The sequence below is a fragment of the Polistes fuscatus genome, unplaced genomic scaffold (genome assembly GCF_010416935.1).
Source record: "Polistes fuscatus isolate 324 unplaced genomic scaffold, CU_Pfus_HIC Scaffold1, whole genome shotgun sequence".
Taxonomy (NCBI): Eukaryota; Metazoa; Arthropoda; class Insecta; order Hymenoptera; family Vespidae; genus Polistes; species Polistes fuscatus.
The window spans coordinates 8,084,245-8,105,701 of record NW_025112997.1 but is presented as its reverse complement, the minus strand read 5'-3'; the positions used below and the strand labels follow the sequence as shown (position 1 = coordinate 8,105,701).

At 31.8% G+C, this 21,457-nt stretch overlaps 1 protein-coding gene across 1 annotated transcript; it reads right to left on the bottom strand.

Moving 5' to 3' along the window:
- Positions 1-47: 47 nt before the first annotated feature.
- On the bottom strand, positions 48-17,816 carry LOC122522167 (reversion-inducing cysteine-rich protein with Kazal motifs). Its single transcript, XM_043642996.1, has 8 exons — positions 17,575-17,816; positions 7,191-7,243; positions 3,106-3,189; positions 2,981-3,017; positions 2,566-2,913; positions 2,001-2,433; positions 544-1,918; positions 48-462 (listed from the first exon to the last, which is right to left on the bottom strand). Exons 1-8 carry the CDS (start codon positions 17,648-17,650, stop codon positions 82-84), a joined length of 2,787 nt encoding a protein of 928 aa, XP_043498931.1. The 5' UTR covers positions 17,651-17,816; the 3' UTR covers positions 48-81.
- Between the last annotated feature and the right edge of the window lie 3,641 nt (positions 17,817-21,457).

The following is a 21,457-nucleotide window of genomic DNA, read 5'->3' as shown; positions in this document are numbered from 1 at the left end:
ATTCGAAGGTACGTAAATCCTAACAGAAATTAATACAATTTTTCTTCTTTTCTGAGTGTGCTTTTGTTATTTTCTAATCGCTCATGTAAAAATACTGAATATGATCGTGCACGTGATTATAGGAAACCAAACACGATTAACGTTAGCACTAGAAATATGATTATGTGCCAATTCTGCTCGAGTAAGCGATCCCAGAGGAACTTCTGCTGCAATTTTAGAGCTTCTCTCCGTGATTCTAACAACAAGCTTTTCCATTTCCGCTACGCAAGCTCGTAATTGTAAAGACGAAGGTTTTTCAAGCACAGATTGTATTACAACAAAAATGTCACCCTCGAGAGTTACCATACCGCGAACTGCACACTGTGCTACTTGTACTTGTCGTCTTAATGCAGATAAAAGAGCATCCAATGTGACGAAGTCTTTATCGATTTCTTCGTCCATCACGTGATATATTTTATCCAACTGTAATCATCAAACATGAAATGATTGTTTTAGAATCTCTCAATGAAATTTTTGCTATATTCAAATTATTTGAATACCCACCTGTTTTTTCGAATAATATAATCTTGCAGCTCCGCCACATACAGGACAACAAGCACCAGGTGGAGTAACACCAATACAATTAGCCTCCTTCAAAGGTGGACATTGAACAATATCACCGCATCGAGGTTTAGCTTGATCACTTATCAAACCAACGGTGACACATGGACCATAATAATCTACAACAGTTTTCTCTGCCCAAGCAGCACATTCATTGATGTATATTTCACCGTCGATACCGCAAACCGGTCCCCGAAGACTGCAACCCTTCAAACAAGGAGATCTATAGCCAAGACTAGCCCCGGCTCGTATCATAGCACAAATCGAATGATGCTGGCGATTGTCTTTGTCGCAAACTGGACCACTAGTTTCTTCTCGAGGATTGCAATCTATTGGTACACATTCGTACTGTTTACAAAATTTGTGAATCGATGTTAAACAAACTCTACGCCTTCTTACGCATTTATCTGTAACGTTACAAGGATTTGGAGAACATGGATCCCGGCTGGAACATCTACCAAAATCAACCTCGTTCGCGGTAAAACCAGCGCACTTAGCTAAACACGCCGATGCAAAAGTGTAGCCTGACTTTCCACAAACTGGTACATAATGAGCCGGACAATCGCATGGTAAAGAAGGTATCTTAATTTCAGTGCATGATTTTCTCGAGCAAGTAACTTCTCCCTCGAAACAACGACAAAGATTACACTCCAGATAAAAGTTCAATCTTGGTGGAATAAAACGATCTTGTACCCAACAGAATTCGAAATTGATGCAATTCAAGGTTTTACATTTCTCCAATCCTTGTAACGTACACTGACATATCCTGAGACATCCATGTTGATCGTATCTTGGAATTTGAACCCACGAAAAAAGTGGTACAACTTGCTTCGATATCTCTCCCAGAGTACAGCCAGGTACGCAACGATAAGTTTCACGTTCATTTACGGTCAAAAGACATATTTGACCTTGAGGACAAGGATTATTTTTACATGGTGTTGTGATATCGTCCTGCGGATTAACAACAGAATTGTCGTCCCGTGAATTCTCAAGGAAAGGCTTTAAAGAAACACATGGAGCATCTGGTCTGCCTGGTGAAAGCTTCGAACATAAAGTAGCAGCCGTGTGAGATCCTGTGATAGTAGACCAGTCTACACAACTAGCCATCAATTCCAAACAGTCCTCTCGACAGAGTCGTGTCTCGTGTATTCTTGCCTCACAAGGTCGTAATTGCAAAAGACAGGCTGCAGCGCGTAAAGTTTCTGGTGGACAAGATGATGCTACTTGGACAGCAACGCCAAGTCCTCGAATGATACCACCGTGAGACCAATGATCTGCCTCCCACTTGGCAGCATCGTCTGCTGCAGCTGTGCACGTCCTGTTAAGAGAACAGGTATAGTTTAAAATATGTAAATAAAGCAACTTCACATACTTGTATGTTAAATTATATGATATGCTACCTGAACAGAGTAGTCGGTCTGTCGTTAAATCGTGCACAATAAGAAAGACCAGAGCATCCCATTTCACAAGAATTATCAGCTTCATCGAGACATCTTCGTAATTCGCCATCCAAGTTTGAAGAAAGACACTCGGAATCCAGTTGAGACCAAGCTGTCTCCCAATCAGCTTGAAATGCCCTCCAGCAAAGATTTTGACAACGTTGTCTAGTTGCTCTTGAACAACAGGAAAGTTTACCGGTGTCCAATGGTAAACGTATTGGTTTCGTTGGAGTTGACTTCAATACGCAACTCCACAACGGCGAATGAGGCAATATGGGACTGCATTTTTCTGCAAGAGCGTCAAAAATTTCTTGATCGGTCGTTGCTGTTTGAAGAATTTTCCGACATGTATCTGAACATGCCGCATTCGTCGCTTCGTCGCAACAATGCAAATCTACAAAAATGTGTAGAAAAAAGTTCACGTCTTATTACTGATTGTTAATTTTCCGCAAAACAATAAATTCAAATAAATACCATCGGTTTTTGAACGTAGGTATATATATATATATATATAAATCTGACTTACATTGTTTAGGATCGTCGACGCGCTTAACCTCAGCTACGCTTTTAAGACACTTTGGTATTTGATGAAAACAACCCTTGCTACTATATAACTTCAAACTCGATCGTTTTCCAGGTTTGTGAAATAAATCCTTGCAAACTGATCTACACGTGTCATTGGAAACGGTACTGCAACAACGTTCTGCTTCTTCGCGTCTTTCCAAACAAGAAATGAGTTCCGGCTCGTCGCTAAGTCTACATGATTCACTCAAATTACTTCTGGATCCTGATAGGGCACAAGTCGACTGACATATTGGATTTTGTGCCAAATGACAACATCTTCTACCTGTCCAATTTTCATTTTTCTTCGCTTCTACGAATTTCGTCGATCAATTAATTAGTTTCGAAATTCGATTATCAAGTTTTAATGCGATACTTACCCTCCAGAGTGGAGTTAACGCAGGACCAAAAATCTATCTAAAATTATTAAATTAAAAAAATATTTATATATCTCTTAATTTATAACTTTTTATATGATTTATTATAAAATCAAACAATTTCTTACCAACTCGGCGGAACAGAATTCTAAGAAATGTGAAGTTGCATTTTCTCTTGCTTCAGGGTCTGCTCCCAAAGTTACCAGTGGAATCTGTAAAAAGAAAATCAAATATGAAATGAAACAATTCGTAAAATATGAATTTAATAAATGTGTTCTATATAAATATTAACCATACATCAATATATATTTACATAATTTTGAAATATAATATATAAATATATAAAATAAAATGTGTGTGTGCATAAAACTTATTTTTATACATCGATATAGTGTGCAGTTAAGTCTGCATCTTTTACGAGCATATCTATTGGAATTTTTCAAAATCTCAAAATGCAGAGTAGCACATTAGGTGGCATTAAGAATCAAGGACGTAAACGTTCTGCGCTCACCACAATTTCCTGTTAGTCAACACTGAATGCCAATAGACCTGGTGGATATCGACCGTTTGCCCGTTTGACACTCATTCCTGATTCAATCGGTGTCCTACGCGAGGACATACGGGGTCATTTTGTATTTTCATCACGCATTCAAGTTACGACCACCTATCAACGCGTGGTGGGTCCTGAGACTCGTCGAGTTAAACAGGTCAGAGGTTGTAGATAGTGTAAATTTATGATGTATGTATGTATATACCTACAAGATAATTATGTTTTTACTATATAATTTTTCTTTCTTTTTTTATTATAAAAGACAATAAAATTTGTAATTCTTTTTTTCTTTGATCAAAAATTGATGGCACACAAAATTGAATATATACAAATTTAAACATCTACCAAACGTCTTCGTATACTATCTCTCGCTACGATCTTGAAACTTAAGGACGAAGAACTGCAAAGGCAATGTAGATACGTATTTATGTCTCGGTATATTCTGGGAGGAATGTAAAGATGGACCGCGACGCCATTTTCCGACGAGCGTCTTTTTTATTCGCAAATTTTCTACGCCTCTCTTGTCGAGTATTTATTCTCTATGTATTTACTTCAAGAATTAAAAAAGGAATCATGAAATAAAAAAAACATTAATTTCATATCTAAATGATTTTTAATATTCAAACAAAATAGTAATATTTATTTATAAGCATGTATATCTGTGTAAAATTCTGAAAAAGGATACTTTAGTCCTAGATGATTTACATGAATAGTTTTTCTTTCTATATTATATTATACCTATAATATACCTATGCACGTAGGTAGATGTATGTTTTAAATGTGCTTTCAGACAGTTCGAACGCGTAAAACTTAACGACCAGTTTTACAACGTAGCACAGGGAACGAAAATATTGTTCCAGACAAGAAAATAAAGAAAAGACAACCACAACGTCTCGCCCTATTGCATGGCACTAAAAATCTTTAAAGTATCTTACGTGTAGGAAGACAGGGGAAAAAGTATCGACCCTTCTGGTATCTTCCTCCTTCTATCTCAAATATGTCGCGTAATTCGAGCTTCCGCCGTGATTTCCGGTTATCTCGTTTTCAGATAAACGAAAGAGAAGTGCAGGAGTAAACCGATCCGAAGACATCCTATTTCAAAATTTCGGTCTTTACGTTGTTCTTTTACTATCTTCTGTTTGTGACTCACGTTTCAAACATCGTAAAAATCTCCAGCCTAGTTAATATGCAATAAATAACGAACAGAACATGATTTACACATCCGACTATTTTTTCTTGATGACCAAAGACTATCGTAGAACGAACGTCTTAAGAGATGTTAACATTGCGTCGCGATATCTTCAGAATAAAGATCAGAAATAAAAAAAAATCAATCAGACAGAATAATAAGAAACAATATTAGAGTAACGATGATAAGATAGATGCTAAGGATAAATGATCGGAAGAAATGGTAAATGTAAACTTGTCAATATCTCTTCCTCAACGAATAGTTATATCTATTAACAATGTATTAGATTGTCTGGAAAATTATTGTCAGTAAAAAAAATTAAGTTAATTTTTATTTTATTCCTTTTCTTTTTACTTTTGTTATATTTTTATCAACCATTGCCCATTTAATATGCATTTTTAAATATTTATCTCTATATATATGACTTACTGTAAATTTTAAATAATTGATATTTGCTTGTAATGAGAAGCTTTTAAATTCTTATACATACATAGAAACTTATTTTAAGATTATTAAACTTTCACAAATTATTATAAATTTTATTTATTGTATTTATAGATTGTATTACAAGAAAATGTTGATTGTTTTAATTTAGAGTTAGAGTATGAATATATACTCTTGTGATTATTTAAATCCAAGAAAATATGGTTGGTTTGTAATTGGTTTTTTTCCCTTTAACAATATAAACATTTTTTTTAGAATATTTTTATCGGACTTAACGTAATATAAAATTATATTTATACTCGTTAAAATTATATAAATTTATAAATAGACGCGAACTTTTTGAGCAAATCCAATATATAAATGCAAATAGTCTAAAAGATTTCGTCAAATGGGTAGAGAAAGTAAAATCGTGAAAAGGACGAAATCGAAATAATGATAAAACGTCGTTTAAAATATATCGTTGATAACATATCCGTTCTCCAAGTTCGTCTTGTCAATTCATAATATTTGCGTATGAATGAGTCTACGGGGAGCCCAAGGAGGAAAATGCACCACGTAAATCTCTCAGCGGGCACCCAATGTCTCCGATATTATCTTCGAGAAAGAACGCAGCAGCCACCTTTTAAAAAAACCTCAGCATCGCGTGCACCCCACGTCGTTTGTTGGAGGATCTCTTCTCAAGAAAGCTCCCTCTCTTCTTCTTTCTACTTCTCCTTTCACCTCCCCCGTCAATTTTATTCACAGGATCCTAATATATCCGCGAACTTGACATATATCGTGTCTTTTATTGTCTTTGTCAAAAAAGTTACGAATACTATTTCGCGTTCATATGACGTGCCAATTTTTTCCTCAAGAATATCTTTTTTTTGAAATTCCCACGAAGGATCTGCCATAATTAATAGATCATATATATAGATAGGTCGTATCTCGAACAACCGACCGCATAATTTTCTATCATTTCGATTATTATTATTATTATTACTATTACTACTACTACTACTACTATTATATTTCATCGTACAAAATAGGACTCGAGTTTCGATGCTAGTTTTTGTCGTTTATATTTCTTTTTCTTTTTTATTTATTTTACTGTTAGTTTTTTCTGCTAGAATCTGTTATTAATCCTTGACAATCTTTTATTTACTATTGTAAAAGTCTTTATCCTACCCCTGATAATTGTAAGAGAGAGGTTTTTTAAACATAACTTATCTGAATTCTAAGGTTTGATCTTAAATTTTTCTAACGATACATATTTCACGATATTCTCGCAATGACTACCCTTCCTTTAATTTCTTTCTAAATACTCAAATCTTTCTTTCTCCATTATTCTTTCTTTTTTCACGATATTACCCACCACACACTCACATATATTTCGAGAACGTTTGATCTCTATTCACATTTAGTCTAAATTCGTTTGATATAGAAAAAACTATTCCGAACCGTTTATTATCGCTCATACCTACACATAACTACTATGGACGTATACTATCTCATAAGAAGCTATTGGTCCTCACACACAAGTCTTACAGTATTATTATATAATTATATTTTTGTAATTAATTATTATCTAGTTTTAAAATATATATTAAATAAGTTAATAATTTAAATAATTTTATAAATCAACAACTTAACCACGTTGAATTACTAGTTCTCATCAGATCATTAAAGTCAAGCAACGTGGGCATAGTTATTAGTAAACTGGATGGGACACCCGTTCGGAAAAATGAAAAACCATATACTGTTGATTCTAAAAAGACAGTAAAAAGAACGCAACCTCTTTAGTTATATCGAATAGGTGTAAGAAAGTATTTGTAAAGAAATAACTTTAACCCGTAAAGGGTAAAGTAAAAAGATACAAAACCCAATTAACTAATTAAGTTACATTGTAAGTGTTACATTAATTATTAACAATATTTGTAATATCCTATCTTATTTACAAATTTAATAGATTTGCTAATTTATTTTATTTCTTATAATTGTCTCTCTTTTAATATCTCTCACATGCATACATGTACGTATATACGACATACCTTCGAGCAAACGCTTCGACAAGATCCGGCAGCCAGCGAACAGCAGGACATCTCTGTAAAAAAGAAAAAAAAATAAGATGCAATCAGATTCTTTCCTTTAGTATTCCTTCCCTTTTCTTTCCTTTTAGTATTTCTTTCTTTTTCTCTCTATCAATAGAGAATTCTCAAAGAGAGAATACATGGAAGGTAAAAAGTCCACTCGACGAAAAGATAGGTGTCGTAGTAAGGATCCTTTTTCTTACTTTCCATCTGACACGAAACAGACGCGTGTCCTGCGTTACGTCAGAATAAAAAAGAAAGAAAAACAAAAAAAATGAGAGAAAAAGAAAAATAGAAAGAAGACACCGTTTCTCATGATAGACAAGAAATAAGGAACACTTTCCTTGTCAAAACGTAAGGATCTTTTCAAAGGGCCCCACAGGATGCGTCATTTTCATTTAAAATAGAAAAACAAATACATTAGGGAATTCGAAAACTTTCGAAATATTTTCCCTCGTGATTTTCAATATCTCTTTAAAAGTAATTGTCGAATTGTTTCTTTTTATATTATTAATTTATAAATTATTTATTATTAAAATTGCTATATATTTATATATATTAACATTAAAGCGTGAAATTCAGTTATTACATACAATAACTAAGTATATATTTCATTTACATATTCATAGTTTTCGAAAGAGACTTATGAAAAGCTCTATCTCTCGAAATTAAATAACATTCGCTTGGAAAACCATAAAACGAAGAAACACACATTTATTGTCTCCGAATTTACACTAGTGCAGTGTAGGCAGATATTGAAACAAAATCGAAGAATATGTTTCTTATATTTAACATCAAATTTCAATTTCATCCTTTAATTAATCGCATCTAGTGAATTCATAGAATAAATAATTAAAGTATATAATTCTGAGACTTATGTTATACTTTTTAAGTGGTAACTTTAATTATTCTATAGATTAAAGGATTTCACATTTTAACGGTAACATATACATATAATTATATAAATATTTATATCAGTTATATAATATGTTATATAAATATATATGCATAATATATATGTTATTTTATTTGCGTCAATCAGTTAACTAAAAATCGATTTTCTAACTCTCTCCTCAATCCCACTCCTTTTTCCTAAATCTTATATTATTTAATAACCTAGGGGAGCCGCCGTTTCTCACGTAGTAACGATCGAGGACTCGAATTCGAAACTCCGTGACTCGATCTGCCTCGAAAGTACGTCGCCGCTTTATGTACATCAATCGTCTTGAACAGGAGCTTCTTATGACGAAATTGTTCGATTTCTTTGAAAATTTGAAGCCACGTCGACCGTATCGTTTTCTATTGATTTTCTCTCTCTTTTTTTTTCCTTTTTTTACACTTTTCTTCTTTTTTCTTATCATACCTTTTCATCCACTCTGTTCCTTTCTTTCCTAAAAGATCATTCCCACGGTGTATTACTTCGTAGGATAAAAGAAACCGATTATGCAAGAACGAAATCAATCACAAATATCGCCATTGCACAATCGGTTATCCAAGATCTTAATGGTAAGCGTCAAAAAAACACCATAATATCGTTAGATCGTGTAATATCAATCGGCGATAGCTATTACATAACATTACTTTCCATCTACTCGTCCTACCAATCGATCAAGAATGATATTGAAGAAGTTTAGAAGAGCGTATTAGATTAGACGGATATGATGCGGGTAGGCGTAAAGGGAATTTTAAAAAATTGTATTTCTTAAAGGCAAACGAAAGAGAGTCAGGCCCGCAGTATAACTTATGTTAGTACACATTTATATATGTATGTATATGTATATATATATATAAGCATTATAAGAGATGCACGCGTCCATGACGGACGTAGCAAACAATACCCACGACGTGTTGCAATTGAGCCAATAGATACCAATTAGACGCAAATTATGAAAGAAGAGCGGCCATCTTCGTTCGAAGAAAAGAATAAGAAGAAGAGGCTGCTTTTTAGCTTCGGATAGCACACTCTCGACGCTTTAAGTTTCGTTCGCTCGACGATAAATATTGCTCTCTTTTTGTTTCTCTCTCACTTTTTTCTCTTGAGAACCTGTTTCACTAATATAAACTTATTTGCCTTTCTTATTTCTGCTCTATTTTTAACGCGATATGCGACAATAACGTTCTTGAATATATTTACATAAACGAGGTCGTGACAAAAATTTATTGTTCTTTTTTTAATTTTATTTTTTTGTCTATTTATGGCACGTACCGAAAAAATATTTTCGTTAAATATCACCTGACACAAAAAAAATAAAAATAAAATAAATGTTTTCACTATTGATCGAAATATTTGAAAGTTATAATATTGCATGTTAAAATAAATTAATATAAAAAATATAAAAATAACTAAGAAGGTTATTATTATAAGATACATAAATAAATTTTTGTATAAACCCATTTGATCCAGATTATCCACTATGAACTATATGTCTCGAAAAAATATCGCATCGTGAAATTCTTCATCAGAGAAGAGTGGGCTACGCTAAACGCGACGTTTCGTAGCTCCGTTTGCGGACGACACAAAAATAGCCGACGTCGTTCGCGGCCATCCGGCCTTTTGCCCCCTCGATTTAAACTACTGTGAGGACTCCTTAATTTTGTCGCCGTTCGGCATAACTCTGATACACTTGCAATGATATATTCGATAGATTTTTTTTTTACAAATTAGAATACCCAGTAATGAAAAAGATGATGTCAACGTAAAAAAACGATGAAAAAAATTTCAAATATAATTAAAAATAAAAGGAAGAGACGATTGTCAATTGGAATAAATAGCAATGCAATTGATTGACATGCTATTTTCTCTCCTTCAAAATTCCACGAACGAAAGCGGAGAGGACAATTTTAAAATGCCATTAGCGTCCCTTGTCTATCGTGAAAGTTTTACCACTTCTTTTAACGTGCCATAGACGAATTCCATACGACGAATGAGGACGGCAATGTTTTTCTTAACAATCTATAGTCATCACTTGAATTTTTTTCCTTTGGTAGAGAAAGAAAAATAAAGAAAAAGAACAAATATACATAAACCGCAAATCGAGATTTTTAAATTTCCGTATGCATATAAATACATATGTGCCTATAATGACGATACACTTGCGGAAATATTTTCAATCGACTTTATTTTAGAAATTAAAAAGATCAAATGGAATATAGAAAAGAATTTAAAAAATTATATATTCGTCTTTTTACTCTTCCTTACACGAGTTCCAGACACTTCTTTATGAACACCTTATCCCTATCCATTACCAATAAAGAGAATGCATCTAGACAAAAATATTTTATAAATATTATAATTATTTATATTATAAAGTAAATTATAAAATACTTCGTTGTCAATTTGTTGACTTAATTCACTGTTATAATTATTGACACATATGTATATGTTACGTAAAACTATGTAAACAATTAAGTATTACATTGACATGAACGCATACGCAGATGTTACTTTCGCTATGCTATCTTTCCATTTACGCGTCGAGAGATGTGTACGTTAATGTCGACATCATCCAAATCGTAAAACCCATGCGATTCTCCCACGCCATGAGATTACGAGAGTCTCGTAGCAGATGTAAGTAAATAAGTAAGTATAAGTAAGTAAATATATATCAAAATTATACGAGAAGTTCGCAACTTCGCGATGACTATTCTTCACTAATTATGGGATCATACAAAAATTAAACTCACGTTCAAAAATATACCAATTAAGTTTGTAATATATGTAGGTAATTATAACAATGAACAAAGCAAATAAGTTTTTTTAATTGATTTTATGATTTATTTTATATTCGAATTATTGATATCATAAAATACATCATAAAATTCATTGTTTCAAATTATTGACTTATTGTTAGTCAACTGTCATAATTACTGACGCATATAATACGCATCAAAGAAATAAAAATCCTTAATTTTAGAAATTAGTACAAAAGAGATGAGAAAAGATAGAATTAGATTCATTAAATTCAAATTATCGTGAAAGTACAGAACACAAAAATTGTAACCATTTGAAGAAAAGGAATAAAAAACCAGAACATGTTTCATGTGATACAATGAGTAGTGATTTTTTACTTTTAAATTCAAATTGGAAGCATGGTTCATACAATACAGTGAGTGCCATAGATCGTCCATGACACTGGCTGCATTAGATAAACAATTCTTGGTTAAATTGTTCAGAGTGTCGTGACATTTTTAAAGAATTGTTCTTAACTCCACCAAAAATGATTCATTTCTAAAAGAAAAGAAAAATATACATGACCAATCAAATTTCATCTACCTACATGTATTATATTCAATAATATCAACGTGACATTTGATTATGCAATTATATTTTGCGAATTGAACGGCAGGAGAACTTCATAAATGTCTCGTCCGTAATTTTAAACCAACAGTCCTAAAAAAATTAGACGAGGATGGGTAATATTTAATTATGTAGTGACTGCAACGCAAAGAATATTTGTCAAATGATGAAGAAAGACAAGTGGTCGCGAGATTATTATTTATTATTAATATAGTCATCAAGCTTGAGAACGAATGTTGCCTACAGAATTATTGGTAGATTTTATAGAAGGAAGAGTAAGGAGGCAAGAAGATGAAAACGAAAAAGAAAGAGTGAATATACCAACGTGTTTTTGTCTGACAGAAGCTGTCACAGGTTTTTGTCTTTCTCGTTCTCTCTCTCTCTCTCTCTCTCTCTCTTTAACTTTCTCTTCGTCTTTCTTTCCGATTTCATTTCGATGTATTTACATATCATAAGCACATACATGCATACAAAATATACATACGTTCGTATATGTTTACATACATATATATTTGTCGTATATATATACACGATAGATTTTGATAATCATAAGCAGTTTTGCCAGTGATTTGTAATAATGATTCATTAATGGGATACCATTTCGAGCATCTATTGTAAAAAATTGAATAAAGATTAAAATGTTCAACATTAACAATTTTAGTTATAATTTCATTTTGATCGCCATATTCATTAACGACTTTATTACATAAATCGTTGACAATAAAATCAAAATAAGTATGCAAAAAATGTTAATTAAACATTATAAGATGAACACCGTCGTCATTTATTGTCAATGACATTAATCTTTCGAAGTAATCCTATATGCGGATCAAAGTTTTATTAATATCTTGTTAATAATTAGCTTTAGGGGACTAAAAATTTTTAATATTTATTTTTTACTCGGAGATTAATACTTCTTCGACGTTTCATTAAAAATACAAGGCATTTTATTTTTAAAAACCAAGTTGATCTTCAAATCTTCTAAGAGCTTCCACCTATACAAAAATCATGTATATTATATTATACCCTTTTTGATACCGTGTAACCTCTACAGAAAAAATTTACTATTAATTGTACAATTTAGAAGTTATTCAAAGTAATCAAGTTAAGTGTCTCACTCTATATATGTACTATCATATAAACTTGGAAATTTTATTTCATTTGATTGGCAGTTGTTCCTTTCTTTAAATTTCTCCTCCTTCTTTTCCTATCTTTTTTCGAAAGGACTTTTCACACTCCTTTACATTTCTTTTTTCGTGCAAAAGGCACGGGACAACTGGTCCATTGGAATCGCACCTCCCACTTCTTTCGTTGCATCGTCGTAAACCCTTCGTGTAGTTCGAAGTATCTTCCTAATTATGATTCCCCTTTGGACTTTGTCTACTTGTACGAATAACCATATCGTACTGATCAACGAACTGATATTTCCTTTTACTATTTATTTCATTCTCTGCAATTTACCACAATGACAACCATAAATATCTTGTCTAAACGAAACAATGTTTCGTTCTAATAAGAATGAAATTGTCTTTAACTTTCAAATTATATGCCAATTTGTAGAAACGTGACTATTGAGAAAGTTTTAATTCGATAACACAGGAAATTCGTTATTAAGTCGGTATCAGAAGAATTTGTACATCATAAAACTCAATTAACTACAACTAAAAGAAAAAAAATAAGGAAAGAAAAAAGCAGATTAGTAAGAAACGAACCGTAAAATCATTTTCTTGGGAGCACGCGACCTTGCGATTAAAAGTACTTTCACGGTCATTTAACATAAAGATCGTATATACAATGTGAGTTTTCATCGGCACATCACACTTTACATCCTCATAAACATGATCCTATTACCGATCATTTACTTTAAACGAATCGGAAAGAAGATTTCTATACATTCATCTTAGAAATACATATGTATGTGGTTTATGCATTTATATGTGTAAGTATATATCGAACAAATTAATCGATAGGAGAAGAAACGAAACACTTGGAAAGAGCGTTCGAGCAGTCTCGCGAATCATCGTCGATATATCGAACATAATTAGAGTGTATCGATCAACATCCGGATTCCAAAACACCACTATCGTTATTACCCAACTTGTTCTAATTTCATACAAGGAAAGCTCAAAATCGATAACGTTGATCCAAATTAGCAAGTAAAAGGAAAGAGTTAATGTTATGTTCACAAGTTAGTTTATTAAAAATATAGGAAACGTGCAATATTTCTTTTTTTTTAACATTAAGCATACAAATCGAAAGTGTAATTAAATAAGACTACTTTCAAGTATCGCGATAACGGCGCGTGAAAATCACTATGATCGTTCCCGTTCAAGTATCACCTGACAACCCATGATTACTCTTCCGCTACTTTTATGTGCTCTTTTACCTTAAACGTTGAAGATAGAATAACGATTAAAGTGTCAACTTCGTAGAATATTTCAGGTAGTACCCTTTTTTTAGATTTATGAATTAGCTACAATAGTGAGATCGAAATTTTATATATTTTTTCTACAACGTAGGAAGATTTACGAGTTTTTATCTTCGAAGTAGGTTAATTCAAAACTGATTATTTTGATGTAAGAAATTTAACGAAAGTAAACTTAGATGAAACAAGTATGCATATATATTTGAATACCTAAAAGAAAGTAAAATAGAAGAAATTAATTTAAGAATTAGACTAAAAACTTTTTAACTCACCCACGTATATGTTTTGATAGACACAGTACTATTTGCGTTCTTCACTCTTATACGTGTTACAAAAGGAATTTTAATTTTATTTTCGTAAAGAACAAGACAATCGTACAGAATTATTCATGATAAAATTAAATATTAATAAGCAAATACAAATAAATTAATAAATACATTTTTATATCGAGAAAAATTTGGAGTATTTCAGTTCCATAGTATCTATGCACTATGCTGCCCCTTTATATATACATGAAAATATTTAAAGAAGGAAGTGTATTTCATAAGAGCAATTAAACAAGCTTACTTTCTATTTACTTCTAAACTTCTATTCTTGAATTATTATTCGTAATAAATCAAATAAATGTGTATTTATGCGTATTTACGCGTGTGTGAATGTGTGTAAAATACTATGTAATAAACGGGGTACTTAAGATATAAGATAATATTTAGATAAGAGAAAAACAGTGAAGAATTCCTTTAATTATTTCACGAAATCAATAAGATTAATTATTCGACGAAAGACCGATAGCTACGAAACAAGAGTTGTATTGTCTCCAGAAATGAATACGAAAATAATTCTTGATGAACTTACACTCGCACACGCTTATATAGATATCTTAGAAATAAAAATGAAAAAAATTAGTTCAAACGAAGGAAGTTAGTAGCATTATTTAAGATGCAATGGAATAACCGTAAGGTTTTCGCTTTTATCGTTCTGAGAACAGAAATATTTGTAATCAATGAAGACAAGAGTTCGAGAGGGAGAAGAGAGAAAGGAATTGGTAAAAGGAAGAGAGTGCGTGTGAGAGAAACGTGACGCGTTATCACCTTCCTCTTCTTTTTCTTGTTCTTCTTATTCTTGTTCTTATTCTTATTCTCATTCTTGTTCTTCTTCTTCGGAAGGAAGGAAGGAAGGAAGAAAGAGAGAAAAATAGAAAAAGGAGAAGAAAAAGTAAAAGAAAGAGAGAGACTCTTTCTCGCGTGCGGTTATACTTATACGAGAATATATGTGGCTGCCAATGGTTCTGCTTATATTTCTCTTTCCTCTTATTGCACGACTGTCCGCGAAGGAGCCTTATAGTCCAAGCAAAAGGCAGAGGCGAAGGACCGTTAGCGACACCTCGTTCACACGCACGTGCACCATGTAAATTTCAGGAAAGATTTAAAGGCGAAAAGACTAAGCGAAGCAAAAATAAAATAAAATAAAAGAGGATTATCGTTGCTTACTCTTTAATTTTTAAATGGAACCACCTTCGATTAAAATATAGGATTATTGAAATTTTTATTTCGAATTTTACAGTAATTAAAAACAACTAAACTACATGTTCAAATATTATGTTGGGGAGAAAAATTTATTCGTATTTTACCGATAGATTAACTCTGGTAATATTAATTTGTTTTGACAATATTTGCGTGAGTTTGAAAAGTGACATATCATAGAGTAATTAAACAAAAAAATTGCTATATTTGTTAATCCTGTAAAAAGTTATTACGTCTTGAAAACGAGTAAATATAAAGAAAAAATTCGATACATTTTGAAATTTTATTACAAAAAAAAGAAAACACGACTCAAACTGGTAAAAATATTTGTGATGTTTGTGAATATGATGCAATATCATTATGTATTGCACAGAATTGATTTAAGCTATTTCAATTTAGATATTGTAATGTCAAAGATGCATCTCGCTCTGATCGATCTACTACTGGGAAAGTCAATGAAATCATGGAAAAAATTAAACAAGACCGATACATTAGCAACCACGATGTCGGTAAAACACTAAATATCGACCATAAAACAATTTTAAACCATTTTGAGAAGGCTGGATACAAAATATGAAAATAATTTGTTTCATTTTTGTATTTAAATGCGAAGAAACTTTTTCCCCGGCTAAATATTTACAATAAAAATTAGATGAATATCACGATGGGAAAGTAGATAAACAATCTGATCATTTAAAAGTTGAACAAAAAAAAAGAAAAAATTAAAAAAGATATTTATTATTGTAGCGAACCAAATCTAAGGTCAGGTATAACATTTATTTTTATAGGTTTGCAGAATTATTCAAATAAAATTTAAAAGGTTGTACGATCGGGAAAAATCAATAAAAATATCTTTTATAAAAAAAGCTCACAGGATTAAGAAAAGAATCGACGGGACCGAGAATGCTGCTAAATCCTAAAACGTTTCGCTTCGATCTACGATCTCCTATTGAACGAACAACAAATATTTCTTTCTTAATACATATCTTATATTAATATCAGTTGAACATTCCTTACTTCTGTATAACACCTGCAGGCCTATATTGCTACTTACTCTTGAATTTTTTTATAGAATCATCTTTGGTTGATGAATGAATGAAAATTTTATCTAAATTTTATGAGAATTAAAAACAGCTTATCTGTCAAAGTATTGAAAATCTAGATTAGGAGAATGTTTACATAGGAAACTAAAAAAGCAAACTAATCCTTTAGAATTCCAGCAAAATTTCAAGAAAAATTTCAAGAAAAAGAGAAAAATACAAGAAGATCTCATTGCTTATTTTTTACTTTTAAAATGGAATCACTTTCGATCTTAATCGAAAATAATTGAAATGCTTAATCTATATTTTACAATAATTAAGTACAAGTAATTATTTATCGAAATGTCGGAAATCTAGACAATGCGGGTATATGAATATTTACATGGGAAGAAGAAGAAGAAAAAAGCAATCTAGTCATTTAGAATTCGAACATTGTAAGAGAGAGAGAGAGAAAAACGAGAAGACATTAAAATCACTATGAAATTCTTTGTCAAGTCGGAACGCGTGAGAAAGAATGACGGTGTGTGATATGAGAAAGAGAGAAAGATGGAGAGAGAGAGAAAGAGAGAGAGAGAAAGGGAAAGAGAAAGAAGGAGAAAGAGAGAATGGGAGAGGCGACACATGTGGCGGGAAGTCGTAGTTGATATCTTCTTACCATGATGACGAAGAAAAGGAACAAGAAGAGATGAGTTTAGTGAATCCTTCGCGAAGAACTCTTATTTTTACATAATAACGAAAACTTTTTTGAAAAATTTCTGAAAATAATCCTCTCTCTCTCCCTCTATATATATTATTTACTTCATTAAGAAAAAAAGAGAAAAGAAAGTATATTAAACCTTCCCATTTTTATAGTTGCATATTAAATTCAATAATAATCTTGCTGCTTAATTATAATACTTTTACTTATTTTAGTATTAAAATATCAACAACAAGTTTCGTAATAAGAAATCTGTCGACGAGCTTAAACGAAACGATAACCTCACGTTACGAGTCAATCAATTTTAATATCTTTCCCGGCAATAAGAAAAATTTAATAAGAAAAAAAGGAAGGATGAATTACCTTGAACAACATCGAAGAAGGGATTGGCAATAACGATGACAGGGAGAATGATCACAAGTGCTTTTATTGCCAGCATCGTTGAATGCCGCTCGAGGAAAGTCTTTCGTGCTCCTAACCACCTTTTCTTTCTCTTTTCTTCACCTCATCGCGTGCGAAATCATCCGATTGAAAAGGAAAAAGAATTCAGAGTAGGTAAAAAAAAATATAAGAAGAAGAGAAAAGACGAGAGAAGGGAAAATAAATAAAAAATAAATTAACAGAAAAAGCAAAAGAACAACGAAAATAACGAAAGAAATAAAAAAAAAGGATCAAAATGTGAATTTCACATGTCAAGGCAGTATTTGTGAAGGGTGGGGCGGGCAAAAAAATCTCATTTACAAAAAAGCCAAAGAAATAAGAAAATGGAAAAAGAAGAGAGAAAGAGAGACAGAGACAGAGAGAGAGAGAAAGAGAGAGGGACTCGCGTAAAATCAATCTCGAACTGTACTCGAGCACGGCCCGTGAACGACTAAGCTTTTCCTGCCACTTGAGTTCACAAGAGAGGAGCACAAGCTTTTTACCGAACGGACCGAAGAGACCACGACGACTACTACTAACACGAGGGAAAGAACCAATGCGTAGGAGGAGAAGGAGAAGACGAGCGCGTGGCACGATGTCACGCAGTGCAACCGCTATTGTGTGACGTCTTTCGATATATTCATAAGATAGTCGACCCTTACTTTTTCTATTTCTCCCTTTTCATAACACGTCCACCACACTACATTCGTTCTATATTATTATATAAAATATTACATATACGTACTTATAATTCAATTTCTTTACGTCCGTTTAATGTTTTCTATTTCAAATTCGAGAAAAAAAAAAGAATATTATTTTCTTGAATCAAACATTTATCGAAAATATTATTGATATCTTTGAAAATAGTAATATTTTTTATGAATTTATTTGATAAACATTTTTTAAACAGTCAATCTGTATTTAAATAATATTTAATATGTTTGATATTATATCGACAATATTTATATTTTTTATGTCCAATAGGTGATTTTAATTTCAAATTCGAATTTATTGAAAATATTATTACCTATAAAAACAGTAATATTTTTCAAAATTTATTGTAGAGAAGTTTCTCGGTCAGTCATTCGTATTTAGGATTTGTATTATATAATTTATTTGTATAATTTATATTATTTAATATTATTATAATAATTAAATTATAATATTTATATAATTCATTATTATGCATAAGAAATTAAAATCGAAAATCATTTGAACGATTTATTTTGAAAGTAATGGAAGTCTTTCTTTTAAATAATCATATCAGATTACAAACATGTACGTATATTATTAACAAAATTTGGATTTACACCGCTTTCAAAGTAAATGGCTCATTTTTTAACGTATTAAATCGTAGAAAATCTCAAGATTCAGAATGATACTTATAAAATATTCAAAACTTTTTCCCAACTCGATTAAAACTTGAAAATTTATCCTCTTATCTTTTGTCCTTGGTGTCAACTGGATCGGAAAAATGTTCGACAATAAGAAGTTTGACAGAATTTTCAACTAGCTATAGAAACTGAAGAAACAATATGGAAATACTTTTCGAGTTTTACATCTCTTAAAAAAACATGCCTGGAACATCTCAACTGAAGACGACGAAGATCCAGCATAACTTTGTAAAGCCCTGCATTCCCTTCGCTTCGTTTCTTTTTCAAATATTTCAACCTATGACACTTTCCAAAAAAGAAAAATGAAAGTCAAAAGATAGAGAAGAAAAGTGGATAGTTCGTGACCGTAGTTCCGTTGATAACGATGAGATATAAAAGACACGAAAGATGAATTTATTTATTATCATAAAAGGAATGCTTATTACAGTTCACGTCAAATCATTCGAAATGATCTAGCAACAGAAACTTTTAGAACAAGGATCGATCGGTCCATCGTGATCGATTCTTCGAACGTTCATAATTTATTAATTTATTCCCTATATAAATCGCCCTCAATCTGCACGTGGGCAGTATATACCAACAGACAACCGGTCCTTCGATTTTCTCTTTCATTACTCTATCTCTTTCTCTCTTTCTCTTTTTTTTGCGTTTCTTTTAACAGAGACAACATCGTTACTGCTTTACCCGTAGTCCACGATCATTTTCTATGTTAATAATAATAAAAAATTATACGCGCGTACATATATATATATTTAATCAAAGAATATTCTTGAGAAACATATTCTGTAGCGCAAAGATCCGTTTACCATGGTTGTTGCTAAACGCACATCGTACCCTATCGTTCAGCGTAACATTCTTATTATCCCTCGACCACCTACGCGATCTCAAAGAATAATAATATCGACGAATACGTTCGAGAATATCTTCTTAACTTTCACGACACACCAGCTGAACAGAGTCTTCATATGTAAATTACTTCTTCCTTTAGTATCATGCTACACAAATAATAATAATAATAAATACCAAGATAAGATTCCCTTTTGTAAGATAATTATGATATGTATTACATGTTTACAAGATAAGTATTTAAAAATGTATTTACAAGATGTTACATTAACATCATAGAAACAGATTAATCGTCATTAGAACATTATATCTGAAAATCAATTTCAGATTTGAGGATTAACTATCAACAATCTTATTTTCCCACAATAAGAGTGAGAGAAAGAGACAGAGAGAGTCACTTAATGTAAAACTATCTCCTGAATAGAAGGAATCAATGCACTGATCGGCTTCTTGCCTAGAATACCGTCGACACGTCCGCTATGTTAATGATACGAGCGCACATAAATATTCAAACCCTTCTCTCGATCAGCAGAGTGAGCTTGGCACCGTCTCCTTATCTGGCGACATCTGATATCACCTGTTTACTAGCTCCTATAGGTCATTAATAAACAATAACGACGTAAGAATAAATCTTTATGAAAAGATCATCGACGTTATCGATCTTTTTCTTTTCATAACTTTTTGTTATCTCTTGTTTGTCATTTTAATATCCGAAAATTAAACAAAAAGTTAATAGATTAAACAGTATGTAAACATATGCATATAAATAAAAGAAAAATTTTCGTGCTTTAAAAAAAACATTTTAATGTTAAACCCTGTTCTCCCTCCGTCATCGTCATCGTCGTCGATCGGTAAGTACTTCTTGTACTACTCCTACCGGTTTTTAATATCTAACGTCAACATGCGATCACTCATAAAGATCATTATTTCCATAAAATGATATATCAAACGAAATCATTTACAAAACGAGAATATTGATAAGATTATGGTTTGATTATTTACGAGCACTAAAACAAAAAAATTGCGTAGATATTAATTTTTCAACCTGATTGTAGGTAGTTATTAAATATTCAACAACGTTAAAATTATTATTAATAAAAGTATCGTGAAGGAAATTATCGACATATCGACAGTTTGAATTTTGGTTTCAAAATATTCAATGCGTTTAATTTTCAAGAAATCATTTTAGAATGTTATCTATTATATCTATCTGTCTAAATGTAATATGGTATAATAATTATATATAATTAAACACAAAAAAGAAAATACATTCTGAAGACGTAATGAAGTATGCAGTTAATTAGCTCGATATTAATTGGATTAAATGATTTAGATTTAGATAGATTACAAGTAATACCGATTGCCCCGGATCTTACAGCATGTGGAGATTTACAAACTAAGATAACATACTAATTAGTCGCGTCTAATGAACCTTTCTTCGACCCGGTCAAAGAAAATGGTAGATGCATCAATCATGACATATCCGTGAGAAAAAACGTCTCGATTCTAATTTATGAAATATTTTATTCCAATATTATCTCAACATAATGAATTGACATAATTGTTACATCCCTGACATACGCAAA

Excerpts from the sequence above, each read along its gene's own strand:
- LOC122522167 (XM_043642996.1), bottom strand. The coding sequence starts at position 17,650 with ATGCTGGCAATAAAAGCACTTGTGATCATTCTCCCTGTCATCGTTATT. Across the intron at positions 2,434-2,565 it reads CGTCGACGATCCTAAACAAT|ATTTGCATTGTTGCGACGAA; the intron begins GTAAGTCAGATT and ends ACATTTTTGTAG. Across the intron at positions 463-543 it reads TATATTATTCGAAAAAACAG|TTGGATAAAATATATCACGT; the intron begins GTGGGTATTCAA and ends TGATGATTACAG.